The sequence below is a fragment of the Pelmatolapia mariae genome, linkage group LG23 (assembly GCF_036321145.2).
Source record: "Pelmatolapia mariae isolate MD_Pm_ZW linkage group LG23, Pm_UMD_F_2, whole genome shotgun sequence".
NCBI lineage: Eukaryota > Metazoa > Chordata > Actinopteri > Cichliformes > Cichlidae > Pelmatolapia > Pelmatolapia mariae.
In genome coordinates, this window is record NC_086246.1 from 39,012,174 (window position 1) to 39,037,312 (window position 25,139).

Sequence of the window (25,139 nt, forward strand, 5' to 3'; positions counted from 1 at the left end):
ATTCAACTTTTCAATCACTTCAAGACAAAGGACCTCAACTTAGAGAAACTAAAGATCTGAAAAATTCTAATTAGTAACATTGAGTTACTAATTTAATATATGCAATCTTTTAACAAAACTCAAAGAATATTTCAAAATAAGTATAATGACTTTATGTAATTTGATTGCATGTACAGTTTCTGTATAATCTTTTCTTTGTTTAGTTTTCTTTGTAACAGTGGCAGTCTGTTACAGGGCCTCACCATTGGCACCAGTCACACTCATATTCACACCTATGGCTGATTTACAATCACCAGTTAACACAATTTACAGCACTTTTAATAATATAGCGCCAAGTCATAATAACAGGTGCCTCAAGGCACTTATGTTGTTATGTAGATGCCCTACAATAATAAAGAGAACCACAGGAAACCCAAACCATCTCTTGTGAGCGGTCGGGGGTGAAGGGAGGAAGACAGGACAGAGACACACTGTGAAAGAGAAGTGAAAAAAATCAGCTAGTAAAAAAGAATGAAGAAGAAACACTGGGAATCCCCAGCAGCCTACACCTAATGCAGCATAACTAAAGGAGGATTCAGGGTCACCTGATCCAGCCCTAACTATATTCTTTAGCAAAAAGGAAAGTTTTAAGCCTAATCTTAAAAGTACAGATAGGGTCTGTCTCCTGAATCCAAGAGAGGGGTCTAAAAGTTGAAGGCTCTGCCTCCCATTCTACTTTTAAATACTCTATGAACAACAAGTAAGCCTGCAGTCTGAGAGCGAAGTGCTCCATTGGGGTGATATGTTACTATGAGATCTTTAAGATAAGATGGGGCCTGATTATTCAGGAACTTGTATGTGAGGAGCAGGATTTTAAATTTGATTCTGGATTTAACAGGGAGCCAGTGAAGGGAAGCCAATATAGGACAAATATGCTCTCTCTTTCTAGTCTGTGTCAGTACCTTTGCTGCAGCTCAGTTAACCTAACATGGAGATCTTTGGACTGTGGGAGGAACCTGCAGAGAACACAAACATCCAGGATCTCCGTAGTTTGTTCTAAATACACGGTGAAAGGCATTTCCTTCAGTCATGTTCAGAATTATACTAAAGCTGCATAAAGTACTCTTATATGATATAACTATTAATTTCTGGCATTTGCACGGTGCTACTCTATGGTTGTTTTTCCAATGAGGCCAACCATTACACTACCCTAGCTAGCCATAGAAGGATAAATGGACTTCCTATTCAAGCTTAGCTCTTATAATAATGGATGACTGGGAACTTGTTTGGTTATTAGAATGTAAATTGAGTTGCTAGAAATAATACTGATTGAAATTAAAGGCCTAACTTAAATAAAAGCAGAATGTTGTTTAGGGAGCAGCAACACAAAGATTAATCAACCCTGTGAAAGACTGACATTAACACTCCACATTTCATTGAGTACACAACAAGATTATTACTTATGCCAGTATTTATATGTATACCGCTGCATCGGCTGCCTCTTTCATTTCATTAAAAGACGTGCCTTATTGGGTATTAAATCCTGGCACTCGTAGCACTTGCATATGTACTCTGTTCTCTGTCTGAAGTAACTGACAAGATTCAGGAGATGGGGAATCACATTTAGATGAATTTTAAACTTCTTTTTTCTTCTCTTGCACTCTCAATCATCTAGCTCTCTCTTCTAAGCAAGCGTTACCTCATTTGCTTTCTTTTGTTGTGTGCTTATCCTTCCATCATCCTGCTCTGCTGCTTATATCTCAGTTCCTGTGTCAGCTGAAACTGCCTCAAACTCAGCTGATGCGCATACGGAGTGAAAAAAAATCAGCATGGCTCTGCGGACCTGACCCACACCCCCGTCATCTCTGTGTAATTTTGTCCTGAGACTTTCTTCCTACATCACCCTGCTGAATTCCAGCAATTTGCTCTACAGCGCTAGAATTTAAATGTTTAATTGAGGCACTCATGGCCTGAACTTTGGTGGTGCATGCACACCAGCAATAGCAGCTGGTGATCAAGGGATGGTGGCAGAGTATACGGGACAAGAGATATTTATGCTTGAATTATGATGGGTTAGAGTGTGATCGGCCGCTGATGCCGGATGGGTAGATAATCATTCATTTGTTCCACATATGGAACAAATGCAAGTGTACGTACACTCACAATGGACTTCTAAGCATGCAGCGGCCTTGCACTCTTCGTGCAGTCTCTTGATGCAGATTTCCTTTTTCATTTCCAACTCACACACAGATTAATACATACAAAATGCCCATTCCTTCTCTACATGAATAACACAAATGTATTCAGCTCAAGTCCTCCGAGCTGGAAAATAAGATCAGTCAGGGAGCCTTTGACCCTAGTCCGTGGCTAGACGTGGATGTGGCAGTGAGCGGTATAGAACGAGTGTGCATGCATGTGCTCATGCAAATGTTTTACCCACAAAGTGCTTCTATTTGTAGATATTTATGCATGCGCACACATGCATTCGTGTACGTCTGTGTGCACACGCATAAAATCTAAGAAGCAAGTGTTCATGCTCTGGGGCGCTGGCATTCATTTGCTGTAGTGTTAATATTCGGTGCGGTACACCTCAGCCACTGCTGCTATAGGTCTTTATTATTGTCATCTTTTTGACTGAAATATGAAGGAATGAGGGAATTGCTTCTTTGATTTGCCTGATAATAAATTCTCTGTCTCTTTGGCTGTCAGTGGCATTTATTTCTTTGTTTGATTTCTTCATTTTTAATCCACCTCAACATTTGGTAAATAAATGCTTTTTCATTCAGTTAACATGCTTGTACATGACTTCTTTTTGCAGTTGTGGCTCGACTGCAATTGAATTGATCTTAAATTAACACACAGGATGTGCGGCCCATGTTTTTTCCAGGATCTTTGCTACACTGACGGACACGCAGCTCTGAATAGAACTGTCCTGCTGAGGCATAATAGACCATCGGAGGTCCACTAATCTCAGCAAGGCAGGCGCACGGTGCCCGCTCCTCCAGCAGCCACAGGATATGAGATGCTGATCAGATTTCTATAATCAATTTACCAGAGCAGGAGGTATAAATCCTGTCCATTCACTCATTCTCTCTCTGCCCCCTCGCTCTCTGTCTCATTCTCCCTCTCTCTCCAAGTCCCCCCCCTCATCCCTTCAGCACCCTGCTTATAGTTGGATGAATAATTCAGCAGCCAATGTGGTGAAAGGTGGAGTAAACAAGTCTATTGCCTAATATCCCGAGAGGCTGCCAAAGAGAGACGAGCGAGGGCAGAGAGCTAGCAGAGATAGGGGAATGGAGCAACACAGAAGGAGGGTATCTATGGAAAATGGACATCCAGAGTCTTTCCTCATGACCTGCAGTCATTTGCACTTAGATTGACTCAGAGGTTGCGCCAAAATGGCACAGCTGGCTTCAAGTGGTTCTCTCTGCTCCTCTCTCTCGAGCCACACATTGGCAACCATTAATAATGAAATCATACAGTGAAACACAACACCTGTGAGATAGGGTGGGAGAGAGTTCACTGTCCCAGCCTTTCTGAGACGAGAGCTGCCGAAACAAAAACGAGGATGAAAGCAAAGTATACTTCAGGCTACTGTATAAAACAAGACATGACTCTCTGTCCGCTCGCCGAATGTCATGGAGAATAACTCTATTCAGGTTTGAAGTGCAGAGTAAGTAGCTTTTATTTTGACACAATCAGGTATACAGGGACCCTGCTTAAACACGAGACACATACAAATGAGCAGTACAGCTTTTTGTGCTCGCAGTAAAGCTAGTGCGGAGAGAATTCAGAGGACACAGTGTGCTTACATAAGGAGCTAATGTAATCTCACACTGGAGTTCTATCCACTGATTATGCAAACAGAACTACTGATTGATGACTCATCCCAAATTCAATTATCACTCTAAACAGTTTTATCTGGAAATCAGATTAGGATTTTTTTCAAGTACCGTGTTAATTACAAAGACAGCAGAATATTTGTTTTTGGATCTTTTTTAAAAATCTGCCATATTTATAAAGATGGATTCAGTTGATTCAAACGTCGAAGCTGAGAATTTACAGCTCCAAAGCAAGACACGTGGACTGCAGCTATTGAAGTGTTGTGGATGTTACAGATGCTTTGTGGCCTGAGTGGGTTTCTGTGCTTTTATAGGAGGGAGACAGCTGTACTCACTGGCATAGTCTGGCTGCCGTGGAGCGCGCTGATTGCAGACTGAGCCTCGGTGTGTGTGGAGAACTTAACGAAGGCGCAACCTGGAAGAAAGAGCAGATGCACACCGCACACAGGTAAACACACACAGACATACAAAGAGGTACATTTACACATGTATATATTAATATATAGAGGAATATATTGTATATCCTGTACAGTGTTCACTCAAGTGAGCCTTTAATAGTGTACATTATATTAATAAATTAATAATAATAGTTGAATTATATTTGACACCACAGAAATCACTGTGCAGTGAGAGGCTCTCATTGCACAGCAGGCTGCCCAACTCCAGGCATTAGGCAGGCAGACAAGCAGGCAGAAGCTGCAGGCAAGAGATTGCACTGATGAAGCAGAAAAGCATGCTATTTAGCACCACATGCCTGTCTGTGCATATTAAATACGAGCTAAACTGGCTAAACTTAACTCGCAAACCATCTAGGCTCTCAGAACAATTAATTGTTTCTACGAGAAGATGTTCTGATCACTTCTTCTGATTTGAACAAGGCCCGAAACAATCAAACCTCTTTGCTGTACTGTCCTTAAAGAACTATGATTTTCTCTCTTTAGGGTCTGACTATGATGCCTTTTTCTTTCAAAATCAACCAAGAAAGTACCCTTAGTAAAAATGATTGAAGGGGCAGAAACTAAAAGATGCATCACCATCTAATTCAAGACAAAAGAAAATGCATTCTCTGTGAAACTTACAGTGACTGTCCAACCGACTGCTCTTGCAGGTCTCTGAGCTCAGTTTATTAAAATGTGAGAAAGCTAGAGCGAATAAAGATGCCCAGCGACTGACACAAAAACACATGCGGATTAAATCTGGGTCTGTTGTCTGAGCTAGCAGGACTATCCACTGAGCCACCGTGTCCTTTTATAATTACACCCCATTTCACCTAATTTCATTTTTTCATGTTAAGTTTCCTTTTTAAAAAATTATTTAATCTGTCATACTGTCAGTCTCCTTATCATCTTCTCTGCTTGACCCAGTCACCCTGCCATTCTTCCTCTGTTAATGGGCTTACGCCTATGGACACCAGCCTATCACGATGCCCATTCAGCTGTCAAAGCACTGCCCCCTATTGAGATATGAATAGAACAGGGCTAGAGCTCACGATGACCCGGACAAGGATTTTGCCACAGTAGTACAAACCATACATCAGTATAATTATGCATTTAACACTTCCTGCACCTTTTTAAATAAACGAAAAAAAACTGAACGTGTGAAGCAGTGAGGAAGCATAAAATATTCTCTATATGTCATTTTGTATCACAGGACTTTGAGATGCAACACATGTTTTTGGTGATTCATTTTTTTCACTTGTTTAGACGTTTTTTATTTGATATGATATAATTATACTACTAGTACTGCTACTGCTACTACTACTAATAATAATTATTACTATAAAAAGACTTTCAAATGATACTCTCAGCCATTACCAGAAAAAGAGAATTGTGATGATGTAATGGAGGATAATGACTTGAGTGTTGACAGTTAACTTAGACTGAGCATAAATACTGCACAGTCACAAAGAAGAATGCAACTCGTTCCCATCCCCACAGTGGGGACACTTGAATCGTTTTGACATCCGTCTTTCTTTTCTCCTCCTCCAGCGTACTGCAGAGTCAGAATGTTCTTCAAACCCTTTTAGATATAATTCCATAACGATTTCCATAAGCGCCGGCTGGGGAATAGGCTTTAGAGACATGAAAAACCACTGGTCTCTTTGCTCTTTGCTGCATGGCTATCTCAGAAAGGGCTTCAGGATATCAACACAACGCGTAAAGTCCAACGGTACATTCAAAACAATAGACAGCAACAGGATAATGACTGGGATTTTGTCATGCAGGAAATTCAGGTAAATACTGAAAAAGTGTTTGCAAAGTCAACAGGGTAATTTTAAAATCATTGCTGAATTTGGTGGGATAACAGCAAGATATCACATGTGGTGAGAGAGCTGGGTTTTTCAGGACTAGTAGCAAGACTAAAAGCAAAAACATTATCCTAATTAGAGTAACGATAAAATAAAGACTAAATATGTCCCTTAAAATTTAAATATGGCATCTTTTGGAAACTATTAGACTTTGACAATCCCGTGTCGCAAACAACATAACGTTAAATTTTTGACATCAATTAACCAGTCGGGCTACTTGACCTATATCTGATGGATGTGCCACACAGATTTGAGACACCGCAGCTGACACAAACACTTGGATGCACTGTCACTCCTTTGTCAGTGACCTAAATAATGCTGACAGCTGTATCACGGCTCTTACCTTTGCTGTTTCCGTCAGGACCTCTTAGGACTGTGCACTCTTCGATGACTCCGTAAGGCTCGAAGAGGCGGTAGACATCCTCCTCGGTCTGTTGTTTGTTCAGCATCCCAACAAACAACTTCCTGTCTTCTGGAACAAAAACAAGAGTCAAAAGATTACATTACAACTTTGACCTCAATTATGAAACCAATTTAAGAGCATACAATAGTGAAATGTACAGTAGAGTCACCGTTGGTGGAACAGAGACAGCAATTTAAAAAGGAAGTCTCATTTTCCGCAGGAACAAAGACACTTTCGCAGAGCCTCGGTACAGTAAAGTAACTGTCTAGTTTATTTAGTGCAGGTTGGCCTCGAGTCACATTGTATTATCTCTTTTCCCAGACTGATCATTTTAAATCTCCACTATAAGTGGGTTTAGTCCCATGTGGGCACATATACTATAGCAGCAGGGGGTAAGTGAGTGGTCAGGGGCTGGAAAGAAGAAAGGAGGGAAATGGTAGACTAATGAAGAGGTTTCTCACATGCTCACACACGCAGCCACAGAGACCCAAGACAATGAGAGAGTCTTTGGTCCTTTTAAAAGCAGGAAGGGGCTCCAGGCAGCTCTAACCTCCTACACACCACACTGTACTGGCTGAAAGCTCCAGTTCTCTCCCTCTTTCTCTTTCTTTTACTCACTCTTTCTCCTTCCCCTTTATTCATCTATCTCTTTCCTGCGTTCTTATTCTCTCGCTGATTCTACATTTTTCCCCTCATTCTTTTTCAACTGCCCGCCTCCCTCCCTTCCTCCCTTTATCTCTCTCTTACTCTACTAATTGCTGCTGATCCAGTGTTTTTTGTGCAGCCAGAGAAATATTTCAGTGTGCTCTTCAGTGAACAATGGCGTGTCTCTCCAGTGAGCAACGAAGGCTGGGAGACACGCCATGAATAACGCTGACTTTTCAACAGATAGCCCGTACGCCACCGAGTCCTGTTAAATGCTTTGGGATCTGATCTTTACCTTGACCTGACACGCTGTGTTTACTGATGTACTCTGGCCTTCCATGATTAATGCCACAGTGCAGCATGTCTCAGTTGGCAGCAGAAGCTCTAAAATCTTCCTTTTATACAGATTGTTTCTCCAACACTGACCTGTGCCATCACAGGAGACTGAGTGAGAGGCAGGACTAGCAGCTCAAGAGCAGCAAAAAAATCGCTGCCAGGGGTATTGCCCGGTGTCGGGGTGACCTGCGACGGCTATTGATTGTGTCGTGCCGTTGCTGCTCTCTGACCCTGAGCCGAGCCGATACCCACATTCCTGCAGCGAGCACGGCAGAGAGTGTGTATGGACATGGCGCCCAGCTTCGGTTTCAGTGCTCAGCAACCCCAATGATGCACCTTTAAAATAATCACCCGTGTCAGAGCATTGTCTAGGGAGGGGCATCCCTGGTGCTGGCTCCTTATTGCAAGTGGCAGGATCAGAGGCTATGTATCAAAATGGAAGTGATGCAATGTGACATCTGTCAGGGTGGATTGGAGAGCATTTATCTGCAAAAAAAGAAAAGCCCTGAACTGGAAAATGAAAGGCCAAGATGGTCCTTCCTTTTGCTGGAGGGAGAATATAAATTCTGAGGTTGGATCAGCGAGATGAGTCAAGAGTGGGGGATGGGGCTGGACTGCACATATTTCCCTGAACGCCGTCAGACCAAATCTTACATACGGTCCTGTGACAGAGAGGAGGCCATCTGAGCTCCTACTGTACCTACTTGGGCTGTAGGTAGTAGCTTATGTGGGTCTGAAAAGTACCAGTGCAGAACCTTTAACAGTTCTGTGCCTTTCATTCTTTACTGTATCACAATATCAGTTCACAGTGAATTACACAAAAGCCTCACAGTGTTATTGTCTTTTAAAGTTGTGTTTATTCTAATTTATTTTTGCATTATGTGTGACAGAGGTATGGAGACATGTGCAGATGGTGACTGCAGTGTATCTGCTTCTTTTGTATTTAGCAGAAGTTCCTAATCTGCAGCTGAGAGAGAGAAGGAGATGGAGTACATGTTGTGGAACATAAATGTGCTTTGAAAACAAGCTAACAATGCATGAAAACAGATCATCTAGTAGATCTGTTCCACTGTCTAGGATTCTGCTCTGGCTGCTCTCAACTAAAACGCTCCCTTGGGAATTCAGGTCTTGTGTTCATTGCCAATAGAAACATTATCTCATTTATCTACAACGCTGCAGCACAGGCGGTGTGCAAACAGACACAAACAGAGTGAAAACACCTACAGTCATTTACACATATCTGACAGGGGAGGAAAAAAAAAACGAACAAATGAGGGACAAAGGGAGGGAGAAAAAAATTTGACGCAGAAACAAGGATACCCTTGTGTCCCCTGATACAACGGATTAGAGATAACAGCTCTCCCCCCATGACCACACGCATAGTATACACATGAGTGCATGCCCCACTGTTAACTATCTTGTAACTACAGAGTATTGACATTTTCTCGGTAATCACCTTAACCCGCCTGAGTGCTGCCGACTGCTATTGCTGCTAACTTCCATCCACTAACTGCAGCTACAAAACTCTCACAGCACCCAAGGCTGCTGCTAATTGCAAAGCCGCTGCTAGCTGCAAGTGTAGTTAATACTAATCTCTTGTTTAATCACAGCTGTGTTACAAGCTGCAGCACATATTACAAATAATCTGCATTTTCACTGCAGTGCAAAGCTATATACATATGTCTGTTTGTGTGAATGATACTGATTTAAACAGAGAGGGGGAAAGGTTGTCTTTTCCTTTGGTTTCGTCCATACCTTGTTTCATTACACCGATTCTGAATCTGGATCTTTTAAAGAATCTGGACACAGTGATATAAATTGTCAGAGCCTCTGTTACTTCTTTCCTTTACTGTTTGGTTTTTTGTATGCACTTCTCTCATGAATCCCGAACTAATACGATGAAATACTCTATTTTTCCCTTTCTCCATTTCTTCTGGAGAGTATCTTTCTTTCATATTAAGTGTAAAAAAAGCTTGTGACAGAAACAGCAATCTACCAATTCATGGCTAAAGATGAGATTCAGAAAAGAGTGCCATGCTTATGCATGCTTTTATAAGTCTAATAAAAGGAATGTGTATTTATGCTTCTGCCTTTGTGCATACATAAAATAGTAGCCGTTTTTGCGCAGACCTTTATGCATCTGGTCCAGTACTTCCTGGACCATGTTCAGTTGATTTCAGTTGTCACAGTAATTCAGGAACACCTCTGTGTAACATCCTTTATCTGAAAGAAACTAAATTCAGTTTGTGAGTCACTGACAGCTTTTAATAACTTTCTCAGGTAATGCTACTGTAAGTGGACTGTATCTGACTGAGTACTGTTTTAACTGAATATTAGGTCACATACAACCGTAAAACAATGCAAAAGGCTAAAACTGCTAGCAACTAGCATTCCTCTTTCACTACCTTTAAAAACACATGCCTTAGCAATAGCTGTTCAAGGCTAGCAAATTGCTCCAACTGCGCAGATTAATACAGAAAAACTGAGTAAAATATGAGTTGTATTGTGGTCTCCTTACATCATAATGCAACCTAGTCAAGTTGAATATCATATTAAATTAGAGAGGCTCTGCGGGCCCTGTAGTTATTAAGAAGAAATATCATCACCTAAAGAATTCAGGGGTCCAATAACCACCAGCAAGTTCACTGTGAAAACTGTACTGCATGCTGGCATTAAGATGCATTTACAGCTCACTGTAGCAGAGTACTGTATTCAACTTCAGTGACACACCACTGGTGTCCTGATATTCACCTCCCCATCATGTTTAATTTACTCTGAGTTACTAAACAGATGCTTGTTTGGAATAAATGCATTGGAAATTAAACTCCAGAATAATGAATTGGCAGTGTGCTGTCTCGTTATAAATATTGATTTCCTATAAGATTTATAGGTCCATTTGAAGCTGCTCTAATCAATATAAACTTTTCAGACTAAGCATGTTGGCCCTGCGTGAACTCTTAGAGTTAACAGCACTAAAGCAAATTAAATCAGTAATATTTCATATCTCAATTTTTCATGCTGTTGCCTAACCATTAAACTACGTGCATGACAAACAATAGCGCAGTAATCCCTTTCTCATGCGTGTGTTCTCAAGCTCAAAAGCACAATACTTTCTTCTCTTTGTTTCCACTGGAAGTTTAAAAAAAAAATCTCCTCCTCACAATAAACAAAAATACAGCACATCTCCAGCACAGTCTAATATACTGTAGACTTATTGCACTGCGTTTGATGATTACGCTACATTACTATGCAAGAATTTGACAGTGGATTGAGACTTTGTGAATAGCAATGGGGCAGAATGGGAGTTTTTGGAGCAACAAGATGAAAAGAAAAAAGAGAGAAGCCGGGGAAGCAGAGACGCAGAGAGGGGGAGAGAGTAAATGTGTGGGAGAGTGAGAGTGATGAGCCCATACTGTAAGTTGCTGTGCATACAGTCCTGTAGTCCTTGATAAGCCAGGATGGATGAAAGAGGTAAACCATTGGAGTGGGTAAATCATTGTCAGCGGTGGGTAGGATGAAGGAAGCAAAGGGACGTGAGAAAGGAAGGGAATGGGATGGAAATGGGAGTGAAGGGAGGAGGGAAAGCATACCAACAGCTTTAGGCGCTCCCTTGTTTTCAAATTTCCCTTTTCTAACTGTCTCTTTCTCAATTATTTGCAGTGGAAAGGCAGTAGTTGTGAAGGGAGTGAGAGATATTGTGACAGAGGGAGAGCGTGCGCTATAGAGAAAAAGTACTTGTCGTAAGGATGGGGAGGTTGCTATGACAACTACTTATACAGCGGGCTGTCAGTCATGTTTCATTGGAGTTTGGAGAGGAGGAGATGAATGAAAGGAGCAGAGGAGTTGGGGAAGGAGGGGTTGGAAAAGGGTCATTTCTCCATCTGTCTGCTGAGCCCGAGTGTAAATTTGACTGTCAGGCTTGCAGATAAGGACAAATTATGAACAATATTAGCTGGCTGATAAAAGGGAACAATAATGAATGGATAAATATATTAAAACCAAATGAGATAGCATCCAGGCAGAAACAGGGGCCCTGAGAAGCCATCCAGGTTTTCTCATCTGAAGGGGAAGATAAGAGCCAGGGAGAGGCTATGAAGGGGAAGGATCTACCATATTAGAGTTAGCTACTGTAGCATACTTCCTTGTCAGAAGAAAGAAAGAACCAAAATCACTCTGTAGCAGGAATACCAAACACTCTCCCTCCTTCACAAGCCTATTATACTTCTCCAGTGAGCAGGATGCCACACAATAACAGTGTCAGCATGTGTTCAAGCATAAAAAACACAGACTGAATGGAATGAAATTAATTAACCCTAAGAGATCACAGTTCTTAGCCAGTGGAATTGAATCCAATTTATTACATATAGGGCTCTAACTAGGGTTGTGTTTGCATTAATGAGATGCGTGCAAGGATGTGTGCAAGTACAGCACGTGCGCACTCTTGTGTTTAGGTGTGCTGAGGGCATCCCTCCTACCCTGGGTATAGCAAGGACCACTGATAAGAATGGAGACCAATAAGGCAGTGATCCTGAGGTTTGGCTCGGCCTCGAGGTGAGAAAACCCTGCCAAATTAACTTCTGAATAATGAGTCTTTTATGTGCTGCATTAATGCCACAGAGAGGATGGACACATTTTGTCATAATGTTGGAGCCACATCACACACAACCCAGTTAGCAGGTTCCACCAGCGCACCTTTAACTAAGGAAGAAATATGGGTTGATGGAATAGTTTGTTTACCAACTTCTAAACTAAATTAGCACTCCTGTGTGTGTGCAGCTGTCTTTTGAAGTTTGCATGCTAACCCACTGAGTTGACAGCACAAACCGTAAGGCCTACCATGCGCCCGCCCTAATGAGGTAGCTTATTAGCGCAGTTTCCCTTACAACTTCAGTTGCTTGGAAACAGCACAGCAAAGAAAACAATACTGTAGATCTAACCAAAAAGCCATCAAACCTGGAGCTCCCTGATGTGCAATTTTAACAAATTGTTGAACCTCATATGACTGAATGAAGAATGAAAACTAGATTTACTGACTGAATTGAATTGTTTATGAATGCTAAACATACTGTATTTTATTTTGATGCTCTACAGTCTACAGCAACGTCAGCCATACATTAGGTCTACAATTCATTTTTGACACTTTAGCTTTAACAGTCGCTACAGACCTGCTTCTCTAACTCTTGCAGCGCCTGTGGTGACAATGGCTTGACTTCATGTCATAGTGTCATCATGTTGGTGTCGAGGCTTGTCATCGGCAGCCGCAGCCCGTAAAACCCATCAGTAAAAATGCCATACAGCGGTGCACACAAGGCCTTGATAGTAATTCTTCAGAAACAGTGCATCCCTCAGTAAGCACTCCTCTGGGACAGATTCCGCTTCACTGCTTTAACATACATATAGGTATACGCTGCAAACATGCGGGAAGCAACACACAAAGTATGCAATTATCTAAACACACAGACACACACACGCATAGAACAGCAACTACATCAACAGGCACACTAAAAGAAACATTTACTATGCATGGTCCATGTACCGTATACACCAAGAGCCAAAAACATTGTACAAACAAACATGATTGCAATGAGTAGGAGGCTGCGGTTGGTAAGTGTTGCATCACAAGCCCTATAGCATTTTAATCAGGCCAAAGAGCTTAAGATCAAACGGTAACGTGTTACCAAACAGCAGCCTCATAAGAAAAGAGAGCTTCTATATGCCACAAACATGTCCCCCACACACCGACCGAGTCTTCTCCATTTCTGAGGGGATTTGGAAACTAGTGATCATGAATTCTTTCTGTGCGCTGGCAGAAATGATGATGGATAGTATATATGACACCTAAAAGACTCACCCGTGCATCTACACATGCTCACGCACGTTTGTACGCACATATAAACACATAAAATGCACATACAGCAAAGATTGTACGCATTAATGCGATCTAATGGCTGCTTTGTTCGGTGCTGCTGGCTGGGGGATCCCAGCAGCATCTTGGCCCCGTTGGAAGCCTTGAACATACAATTACAGGCCCCTGAATTGGTTCTCCCTCCTCTAAATGTTCCATCTAAGACCTCTGAGGTGTGTAAGTGTGAATGTTGGCGTGCACGGTTGTTTTGTGCGCTCTTGCTTTCGGTACAGTTACAGTCAGCTCATCGCCCAGTTGACAGCTTACACTCCCACCTCAGAGGAGAGCAGCTGAAAGGAGAAGAATAGAAGCAGAAATTGCTTAAAATATTTTATCGCCGCCATATACGTCTCAGCAAATTTACACTCAATATGATAACAAATGTGAAATATTACTCACAGCTTTGTGTCGACTTCAGTGCATTAAGGCGCTGGTCGTAAATCCTGAAACTGCTGTGCAACTTGCCTACGTAGCTACTGTATATAAACATTTACAATATGGCTCTGCTATTTATATTCTCTCCCTTCATAATGCCATCTGAAGGGCATTTTGGCATCCGTTATATTATGGATTTTTTTCTCCCACATTTTCCTCTATCCCATTTATTGCCATTCTTCTTTCCCGTCCAGATTGTATTTCTATACAGTAGAATGGGCCTTTTACCTTTGGCAGTATTCAACACAGCGCTAGCCTGTTTCTTAATTATTTTCTCATCGCTCCACTGACACTGATTCATGAGGGTAACGGTGGACACACCCCCATGGCCAGCCCTGTCGCCCAGCCTCCTCCCCACCACCCCTTCACATAGTTTTTCTCTCTTTCCTACCTCTTCCTTACAGTAGAGTTGTTCTCAGCTTACAGATTCAATCATCTCCCGGACATTATTTTTCTTTCTCTCTCGTCCCATTTTTGGCCCCTTCTGCCTCAGTATCTCCATGTCTTTTCCTTCTCTCACATTACCCTGTGATTATCTTGGCTGGCTAATGAGTTACCTTCATGGCAACTCATTAGCCAGCCAAGATAATGCTTATTTTCAATTAATTCACTTTGTCTTATATGGAGAGAAAAAATGGACTTCATAAAGAGGTGACTAAGGACTTCACCATACATTGAATCAAACCAAGCTCCACAATCCCCCCTACGATGTGTCGTATCAGTATCCTCTGACTTCTTGACCTCTGACCCCAACCAGTCACGGCAGATGGCTGCCCCTCCCTGAGCCTGGTTCTCCTGGGGGGTTTCTTCCTGTTAAAAGGGAGTTTTTCCTTCCCACTGTCGCCAAAGTGCTTAAACTAATAACTTAGAGAGCAACACAGTAAAGCAAGTAAAAGTGAATAGAAATGATGGGAAAATGGGCGCATGAGTTTGCCAGAGAGAGAGAAATGAACTGAAGGAAGCTTAGGAGGAGAGAGCGAGGGGCCATGCCTAACTCCAGCTCAAGAGAGTGAGGACGTACCAGAATATGGGCTATCTCTCTGAAGCTTTGTCTGCAAGAGCAACTGAGCTGGCAGATGACTCTGCTGCACATGGACAAAAGAGGCTTACAGGCCACCCTGCATGTCAGCTTTCCCCAGCCAGAAGTGTGAGAGCTGTAGGGGAATATAAGGTGCACTCGTGCACTCACCTGACTAGACCTACAGAGACCTCGGTGAAAGTGGATTCAGATTTGCTCTATGACTATACAGAATGACATCAGCCAGCAACTTTGGTTTCCATAAATTGTAGTCTGGGGCAGAGCGTTTCTTTACTCAAAAAAACCCCAAAAACTGCAGTGTTAACAGTTATAAGATGGGGGGGGGGGAATGATGTATGAGGCGAGGGTGCAAATACATAAGTAAATGCATAAGCTCTAAAGCACGTTACTGGCATATTTTTATACTTTACTGTTTCCATATTATTAGCTGGAGCAGATTTTTCAGGAGGCAAGATGCTAAACTTGGAGGTGCTTTTTTGGGAACCTTTTCCCTACTTTTTCTCGTGTGTTTTTTGTATGCACAGCCTCTGTACTGCTGATATGACTGCAGGGGGAGGACCTAACACTGTCAGTCACATTGACAGCTAAGCTGCCTTATCTGCTCTCTGCTGGTGCACTTTTAATTGGCTAGAAGGTCAATCTGCACCTTTTAGAGGATGTAATTGTACCGAAAGCATTTCATAATCCAGGACAGCCGTACTGTTTTTTGGGCCTAAGGCAAGCATGTGCACGAGGCTTTCATATTCTTGTGATTTTTTTTTTTATCCCTACTTGTAAGAATAATCATTTTGGGGAGTTGTGCACCACTGTACTAATGAACTCCTGCAAAGGTTTTTATAGCAGAGCATTTATAGCAGAGAAATGTGTGTGATGACTGAAGGTATCTGCACTATTATTACTGTAGATACAGCACAAAGCTTACGTTGGAGGCTCCTGACACAAAAATTTGACGTGAGCTGCTTGCTGTTGAAAAAAAAAAAAGCTGTGCTGGTTTGTGTTTTATCAACACGACAAAAATTGTTACAGGTTTGTAAGGAGCAGAACTATAAGAAAGGAAAGACGCATCGCCATCATCATCAAAGCTAATGCTAGTGGATGAAGCAACATCATACACCAGCCGAGCAGGTAGTTCTTTGCAGCAAATTTGTAAGAATATTTCACTTATATTTATTTTCTCTGCCATCCCGGATAAAGGCATTTCAATTTTCTCAAAAAAAAAAAGTGACCGTACATGCTAAAAACACACTATTGTTGCAGGTGAGAGGCTGAGTGACATTACAAATCTTAGAACGTTGTGGCATGTTCCATTTTTGGGGGGGCTGGTATGGAGGATGGGTCGATTTATATCAGAACTGAGAAAGATGAGTGTGGATATGCACATGTTTGAAAGCACACACTGAGACTTGTGCATGTGTGTAAATTTGTGTTTCTTCAGCTTGCACACTCGTTGGAATGGGCAGCTCTCTTTGTCTACCTCCCTAATTTTCCTGACAGCCCATTTGTTTTCATTTCGAGGATATTTTGCTTCATATATAATGAAATAAACATCTATATGTTGTGCAAATCATCAAGAGGAAAGCTGGCATTCCTCATCCGATGTCAGATACATGTTGGCATTGCTATTATACTTCATCCATCAGTTTTATTGGATTTGTTTATTGTCACAGCAAATCATCTAGTGTCCTGTATGAAAAGAAATTGCAAAGCCTACACCCTGTCTAAGAAACCAGTGAACTGTAAGACTACCATACTTTCCGATTTAGCGTGCAGAATGTGTATCTTGGAATAGGATTTTTTTGAGGTAGTGCAAAAAATTTGAACCCGTCAAGCTAGTACGTAACAGCATTACTTTGGAAAAGGACTGTATTTTCTTTTTCATCAGCTTAGACCAAACTATCAGGCAGATGGCCTTTTCCTCTATCCCTCTCTCTTCTTTGCTTCCTCTCTCTCTTACTGACAAACCTTACAGTAAGCATTTTAATTCCCCCTGACCTTTAGTGATCTCACCCAGGCAGTTTTGCCCATTGCTTAGGGCCAAAACAAAACGAAATTTGAATTTCCGCTCAGAATAATTTAAGAAGATCCTTTCTATGCAGGGAGTCTCAACTATTTTGTAGTTTGGGTGCTGCCAACTTACTAAATAGACTTTCCGTAAGAGCTCTCTCTCTCCCTCTATTTTTCTTTTGCCTGTGGGACTGGGGGATCACATATAGTGTGATGTGAGCGTGTGAGAATGGGAAAGACAGGGGAGAGTGAGTGAGCACAACATCCCCAAACCAGTCCTCTGTTTCGCATGTATGTGTGCACAAGCACATAGCATACACACAAACACAGATGTGCTCCAACTCCAGCACACTGAGCACCAGAGGGCTTTGTGTGCAAGGCTGAGAAATGCCATGTCAGCACGCACCACATGGAAGTTTAGAGGGGAGGGAAAAGCTAAATAGTATAAAACAAGTGAGTGTGTGATGAAAAATGCATGGAGGGGAAAGAGGGACAGAAGCTCCCTGTACACAGCTGTCTACTAGGAAGCTCCTAAGGATCTTTACACTCTTTATCCAGTTGCCTCTACTGACAGTGTCCGCTTCCCTGACTGACCACACACCTCTAAAAGTGAAACTACATAAACTTATGCATCCTCAAACATGAAATATTTGTAGATATTGCAGCTGTAACACCAGCGGTTTACACTTAATTCTGCAAAAGAAACAGTGAAGAACTGCAGTTAGTAGCTGAAAAACTATTTTAACTTTATTTCCATCCATAAATGCAAATGCACAGAGCTTTATCCGTGTAGCACGAAATACTAAACCAAGGTGACTTTTTCTAAAAGCGTGCTCATGTGCAAAATTAGTTTGGAAGGAAAATAAAACATATATTAATTATATACAAACAACTGATTTAGAATGTAATAAGATGCCTTTCTCCTGCTAAAAAAGGTTGCTTCAAAGCACAGCACAGCATAAAATAGATGCTCAAATACTCCTCCAACACATTTTCAGTTTAGTTGATTGCAAACCTTGTAAGCTGTCATGCCACAGTCTGGTGCTGGTTATAATCAAAGAAGTACTGTTCGGCTCTATTCTTCTCTATTCTCCCAGACAACCTTCACAAGTCTCCTTAATCACACTGTAGAGGTGATGTAAGGATAGAGAAACACTGGTAATTAGACACCTGCAGAACAACTCAATTAATCTGAAGTCAACCATCTTGTCCAACTGTGCTCACATAAGAAAAAGGTGATTTGTCAACATATGTATTTATGCTATGGATATTCATTTTCCACTACAGGTATTTTGGTCGACTTTATCTTGTCCCACGGTGTTCGTTTTTACTGCATAACTGCATGACAACGTTAATCTGCAAAAGACGCCCATGTTGACAAACCCAGTTATAGAGCTTTAGGGGGGAAAGGTTAGGTATCAACACCGAAACAGAATGTAAATCGGCAAAGCTCTTGTAAGACACACCTCGAATGAGCCTACTAGACCAAACCCTGCTCTTTCAAATTAATTCATCGTAGCTTGGGCATTTATGCACGCTAGTAATTGTGGTTCGTGCTTAAGGTAATGTCGCTGCGCACGTGTTATGTTCTGGGTGTTGTTATGACAGGTCATGCTTGTCAGACGGCACGCAGACATGTTGAGCTCGAATTTGATTTTAATCCTCTCAGTGCTTCATCAGCGCTTTATCAATCACACCACCTGTTCTGGGAGGATTGGGTGTTAGCGAGTCAAAAGAGACGAGGGACGTCTGCATTTCAAATATCAATCGCCGCCCAGTTTATTGAAGGATTATCTGAAATTAGTTTAGTTAATTCACCATTTTAAAGGACAGTTGCTTTGCTCCTGATTAGTTATTGTACACACTTGTCAATTACAGGTCCCTGGAGAGTCTGTGCTGTGAGGAAAAGAAAGTGAAAGGAGACAGTCTGGTAGAGGAGTCTGAGAAATAATCAGAGAATAAAATACAGAAGGAACAGATAGACTCAGCCATCACCTCACTGAAATTAAAGATAAATATTTTTGTCTCCCTGCAAATACGTTGATATAGCTGCAGAGTAAATAAAAAAAATGAAGGCACTAAATATTTTTCTGGTTTGTTTGTGGAGGTGGATGTTGTGTGGCGGATGCGGTTATAGATGTTGTGAATTAGAAGAATCAATGTGTGAGTCTTTGTACAAAGAGGCCAAGTGGAGACCATCGCATTGACCTCTCCGCAGGTTTCTATTCCCATAGTTACTGTTGCTATGATACTGGGCTCAGCTCACCACGATATAAATGGCTAAACAGAGAAACCCTGTCAAAACCCGGTCAGAGACAAACACTGAATGAGGACGTACAGTAACGTATTTAATGCAATTTCAAATGTACAGTTCATTTTTTCCCATTTATCATAAATGATATGACTAAATAACATAGCAAGCCGTTGTTTAAAAATGAATGTGAGGTAAATATTGAAGTGTGAAAAACACTATTTTAGGTTTATTTGACATTGAACAAGCATTTCACTGCCTCCTGTTATTCACTTATGAAATGCTTTTCTGATTAATCCGGTAGCCCAGTGAAAAATGCAAGAGACAGCATGCTATTTTGTTCAACCATATATCATGAACACAATCTTAGTGGACACGATAGGTTTTTAAACCAGAAAACATGTTTTAAAAGCACAAATCATCAGAGAAGGACAAAGAGAAAAATATAAACAAGCTTAAAATGTCCGTGGACAACAAGGACACTGTTCTTTCCAAACTCTCTTTTAAAATGATTTGAACTACCACACCCAAAATAATAATAGCATGCATTGTTTGCACCTGAACAACACAGGGATGACTGATTTTGCTTTACAGTGGCTGTTTGTCCTGTTTCAGTAACCCACAATATTCATTTCTCCTTTTTGTCTCCTCGATGTTACCATCTCGATGTAAATAACGGTGGGCAAAATATATCTGCCAGCTCTCATCTAATAGCAAAACATTTTGACGACCTGCCTAATGTTGTATTCGTCCTCCTCTTAGTGCCAAAACAGCTCTGACCTATCGAGGCATGGGTAACTCGACCTCTGAAGCTGTGCTGTGTTATCTGCACCAACATGTTAGCAACACATCCTTTAAATCCTGTAAGTTGTGAGGTTCCATGTATCGGACTTGTTTGTCCAGCACATCCCACAGACGCTCGACTGGATTGAGATCTGGGAAATTTGGAGGCCGAGTCAACACCTCAAACTTATTTTTGTGCACCTCAAACCGTGACTAACACGTTTCTGTCTTGATGCTCATGTGCCCGTTGTTGCTGCTTTCGGCGGTGGATAGAGGTCAGTATGACTGGCACCCTGACTGGTCTGCTGCTATGCAGCCCCATACACAACAAACTGTATTCTGACACCTTTCTGTCCGAATCAGCATTCGATTTTGCGGCAAAACGAGCTACAGTAACTCATCTAACATAACTGCGAGGACAAAATGTTCATTTGCTCCCTGATATATCTCACCTGCTAACAGGTGCCACAATGAAGAGACAATCAGTATTTTTCACCTCACCTGTACATTTCTGCCAGCTCTGTAAGTACCTGCTGTGCACATCTAAAACAAAATATAGCTACAGGTATCACACGTCATTAAAACAACTCATTTTAATTGGTTGTTGAAAAATCCTGAGCCTCTTGCAGTCAATAACAGGCAGTACTTATACACCTCATAGACATCTCACACTAAACACCTGGGGCACACTGGGGCTTCCAGACAGAATATTATATAATGATCACTTTTAATAATCAGCAGCACTCTATAGGAAGTCCAATTTCTTCTTCTAGAGTGTTGATTCATTTTACATGGAGGTTTTTGCATTACTATTTCAATACGTTTTGCAATTCAGCGCCAAAGTGAGAAATTACGTTAAGTGTGTGTCCCCGTCACTTCAATGCACATGTTTCATGGCGCATATCAAAGGAAGAAAGAAAATGGATCCTAAGGTAAGCTACATGGTTGGTTTCAGTGAGAGCTGGCGGGGAGCAGGGTTTCTGTTGCAAACCAGCCCAGTTAGAAGTCAAAGCTCGTGTGAAATTAACAGAACATTGAATATACTGTGTTATGTCGACCCTGTCTGCCTCTTTCTACCTGGACTCCACCAAACCACTTTCACTCAATTCACTATTGCTCCGGTACCTCGCCCCTTCCCTGAAGGTAAAATATCCCAGGAAGCAATCCAACAAAATTTGACCCAATGTTCTCCTTGTAAAAGCAAAACTAACCCCATGTGCACAGAGGCAGGGCAGAGAAAAGGGGAGAGGGCTTTCATAAATGCAAACCAGTGTGCTCTAAAACCACAGGGGTGAATATAACCTTTTGCATCAGAGGACAGAGTTATTAGCAAAGCCAAAGTCAGAGCAGTCATTTAACTGTCTTCACAGTAACTGCTTCTCCCATTTGTTTCAGTGGTGAATCCTAAAAAAAAAAAAAAATACAAAGAGGGTAAGGAAAATACAAATGCCAGAAAATGAAATAATGGAGTGTTTCTAAAATTTCCAATTCAATTTCCTCATGCTGACCTGCTGGTACAAGAGAAATCAATGCAGCTTGGAGTAAAGCATTCTGAAGTGAGGGATGGCAATAGTCTCCTTTTTTCTCGTGAAAGCAAAGACCGTCTTTGTTTTGGAAGATCACTCGCTGAAAAAAATAAATCTCTCTGGAGTAAAATACTCGTACTTTGGCTGTCTGCAGGAGCAGGCACTAACCTATGCGCTCTCTCCAGCTTTCAAGTGTGGGCATTACATCACAGCTTTTGAACTTCTACAATGTAATGTGCTCAGTGTTGTTTCGAATCAAAACAAGAAAAATTAGGCACACAGATGTACATATTTTGTCAGGATGAGGCAAAGAAAATACCATTAACCTCGAGTGTTTCATCAGAAGGCTGTAGCGGCAGAGGGAATTAACAAAAATGTCAATAAAAAAAACAAAAAACAGACAGCAATTTCCTGCTACTTCTTGTAACACTCGTGTGAAAAGGGAGCAAAGTGAGAGATATTTACCTTTCCCTCCGCCTAAGGCAAAACCCATCCATCACCCGTGTCGTCAACACAACAATGTGGCCTGCAGGATTGTGCTGTGTACACCCTTTGCAGGCCTAAATTAAATCCTTGATCAGAGGTGTTACCTAGGATTAATTCAGGTGCCTCCTTTGAACACAGGAGGCTTAGACAAGAAATCCGGACTAGAATTACAGCCCTAACTTCACTCTATAGACATCAAAGACGCAGGGATAATAGAGGAACGAGAGGGAGAGAAAAGTACTGTCTCCATGGCAGCCGGTGATGGAGACCTCGCCTACTGGGACTGGCTGAACATCACATCTGCTGACTTGAATTAGAGAACAGACCTTCAGAAACACTACTCTCTAACTCGGAAGTAAGCTTTAAGGCGTGTCAGAAAAAGTAACAACTTTTTGCATTGGCACACAGACTGTATAAAAGAAAACGAATATATAGTTGAAATTTGAAGTCACTGTGGAAGTGCCTTAAACCAGAAATCACTCATCTAGCCAGCAGATGGTTGCTAAAGAAGTGCAGTTTTACAGAAGTCATTCAGAAGATCACCTTATCACCCAAGACGACTGTGGTTAGAATGCTAAAGCTGAGGATTTAAAATGCAAATTCATGAACCAAAGGGTGACAGTGGTAGCATCCATCATTTATATACAGGCCGTACAATGGCAATGTCTTTCGTTCTTTGTTGCATAATTTGTGTTGTGTTTATGCAGTGAAAGTGAATGAGCATGACGCTTGTCTCGCTCACACTTTCTCTGTGTGTTGGACATATCAAAAGACACTTTATGGTTAAAAATACTGGGCCGCCTACGCATTACGCCTACAGAAGCTGCTCGCCCACGAGCAGCTGGCTGCTTGCAAAGGTGGCATCCTATTACATGCTTGAATTCAATGAGCTCTTTAGAGCGACCCATTCTTTCACAAATATTTGGAAAGGCCAACTACATGCCTAGGTGTTGATTTCACACACCTGTGCAAACAAAACTGAAAACACCTGAATTCAAACATCAAGAAGTGTAGCTGAATAATTCGGTCTATATAGGGTACAGCCAATACAACAAAAGAACTACCAGCCTCCTCTTACAGGCCAAATAAATGCATCCCAGGTAAAGTGGGGATTATAAATTGACTCCGTGGATATCTCTGTGCATTAGAACCACACTTTTAAAATCGACTTTAAGTAACGAAATATTAAGGAACTATACTTTATTTATATTTACACTGAGCTACATATTGTACAGAACACACCATATTAACAGGTGCACCTATGAGTGTAACAGTTTAGTGGCTAAGTGCAGCAACAAGCAGAAACAGTGTATCTAGTCAAAAATAAGAGTATGTTATAAAGAAAAATTCAATCAAATGTAAAGAATTGGGAATAGTTCATGAAACACGTTGTACCGGCCACAGATGAAATAAACACATTACACTACACTCTTGTGTATGAACTCTGACCTGGCCATGTAAATCAATCAAGTTCCAAAGGTCCTTATTTTGCTTCTTATTCTTGTCAAAATATGGAAACACTGAGAGAGAGACCTTTCTTGTATTTGAAAGAAAACAGAGGAAGCTGACTGACTGGCCAGAATAAAAAGCCACATAACTGTTTAAGCATGAATGTCTGAAAATGTTCTTTTCCTCTTCCTCTTGGAGCAAAGGAAGCTTTCAAGGTCCAGAGATTGTGAAATGTTATTTTTCATCTGCCTTTGCTGAGGCAAAAGAAACCCTGAAAAGCCATGGTTACAGCAGTTTAGTAACCATCCTATTTCAAAATTGAGGTCTTTTCAGATGTTGTGTGCCATTCAGACCTCCTGGGACTCTCTGCAGTGTGCTGCACGAGTCCTACCATGCCTACTGGATAAAATTGTGGAAATCTTTTCTTTTTTTCCCCCAAATACACTATACCATCACATATTTCTTCCTTACCAGTTCACAGTTTCCCTGGAACCATGCAGAGTAGCAATGGAGCTAATGTGTTCTGGTGTAAATGAGTGCTCCATTTGTTCAGCCTTACTCACTTTTGTTTTTGTGCCCTAAACTTGTAACTCAATGCACAATCATTGCATATCTCTTGCATCAATTTGTGTATATTGCCAAAGTCTGTAGTTGTGTATGTTCTGCTGCTCTGGTTGGTAATTTCCGAGCTCCGATTCATGCAATCGGCGTTTGGGCTCTGAGATGCCTTATCTGCTGTGACAAATAACTGTTGAGCAGCAACAACAACAGCAGATTATCATGCAGAACAGAGCCTTTAATGCAGCGGCGATACAAAATGAAAAAGCTGCGAAGAGGCATGATGTTATAAACCACTCACTTAATTTGCTGCAGAACAGTTTCCTTCTATCACATTAGAGCTGTTAAACAGGACCGAGTGCTGCACAGAGATGTTTTGTCCCCACTATATGAAAACTCATCTTCTCATCAGTAGCGCCTCCCAAGACTATTGTCTTCACTCATCAGTAGATGAACAATAAACTTGTTGTGCTCCAGATATCCTTGATAGTTATCTTCAAAAAAATACCACTGGGATTAGGCCTAAGAAGAAGTGTATGAAATATACACCATGGTAATGCAACTATCAGAAAAATAATAATATTTCTTGATTTTTACTTAACCCTATTCCCCACCTCGCCCATCTCCAGCTCCAACAGACAATTTAGGCTTGTCCTTGGCTCAAAGGCAGTACCGCTTGAAGTGCCTTTATATTTGGTGCAGACACACACATCAAAGAGACCAGGAGCTTATTTTCAAGTATTTTGCACCCTGAGGCTAGGAACTACTTCTAAGGCCGCTGTATTCACTGTAAATAGCTTGGTTTTCTGTTCCAGCAAAGCACCATCTACCAGACAGCTGTGGGCATGGGCTTCCGTGCTCTCCTATCAGAGGTAAGATGGAAAAATAACTGTGCATAATAGTTCTGATGATTGCTTTCCTAAGGTGTTGATCGGTAACGCTCACAACAGCTAAAGCAAGTCAGCCAGGGGAAAGGCATCCAGAGTATGTTCTGCCTCTCACCTTTGAAAGATCAAACTTCTAGTTGTGTATTTGATGGTGCGGCCCAGTGATGCACTACAAGTTTCTAAGCATTCCAGGTCTCTTTTATCCAGTGTTAGTCTTGCGAGGACATAAACACGTTTGACATCATGGGACTGGATATAAAGAGCGTGCAACTCGGGGCAGATTTTATAGGAAGTCTGCGCATT

The 25,139-nt window shown here is 41.5% G+C and overlaps 1 protein-coding gene across 16 annotated transcripts in view; it reads right to left on the minus strand.

Annotated features, from left to right (window-relative positions):
- celf5a (cugbp, Elav-like family member 5a) overlaps positions 1-25,139 on the minus strand; it is a 174,313-nt gene that overhangs the window by 26,865 nt on the left and 122,309 nt on the right. For 12 of the 16 annotated variants that reach the window (XM_063465774.1, XM_063465770.1, XM_063465763.1 and 9 more), the window contains exons 4-5: positions 6,473-6,601; positions 4,157-4,236 (exon numbers count right to left, since the gene is read on the minus strand). In XM_063465774.1, the coding sequence (XP_063321844.1) occupies positions 4,157-4,236; positions 6,473-6,601 (209 nt within the window). The remainder of the gene's footprint in view (positions 1-4,156; positions 4,237-6,472; positions 6,602-25,139) is intronic. The other 4 variants (XM_063465775.1, XM_063465772.1, XM_063465773.1 and 1 more) reach the window with 1 other exon arrangement.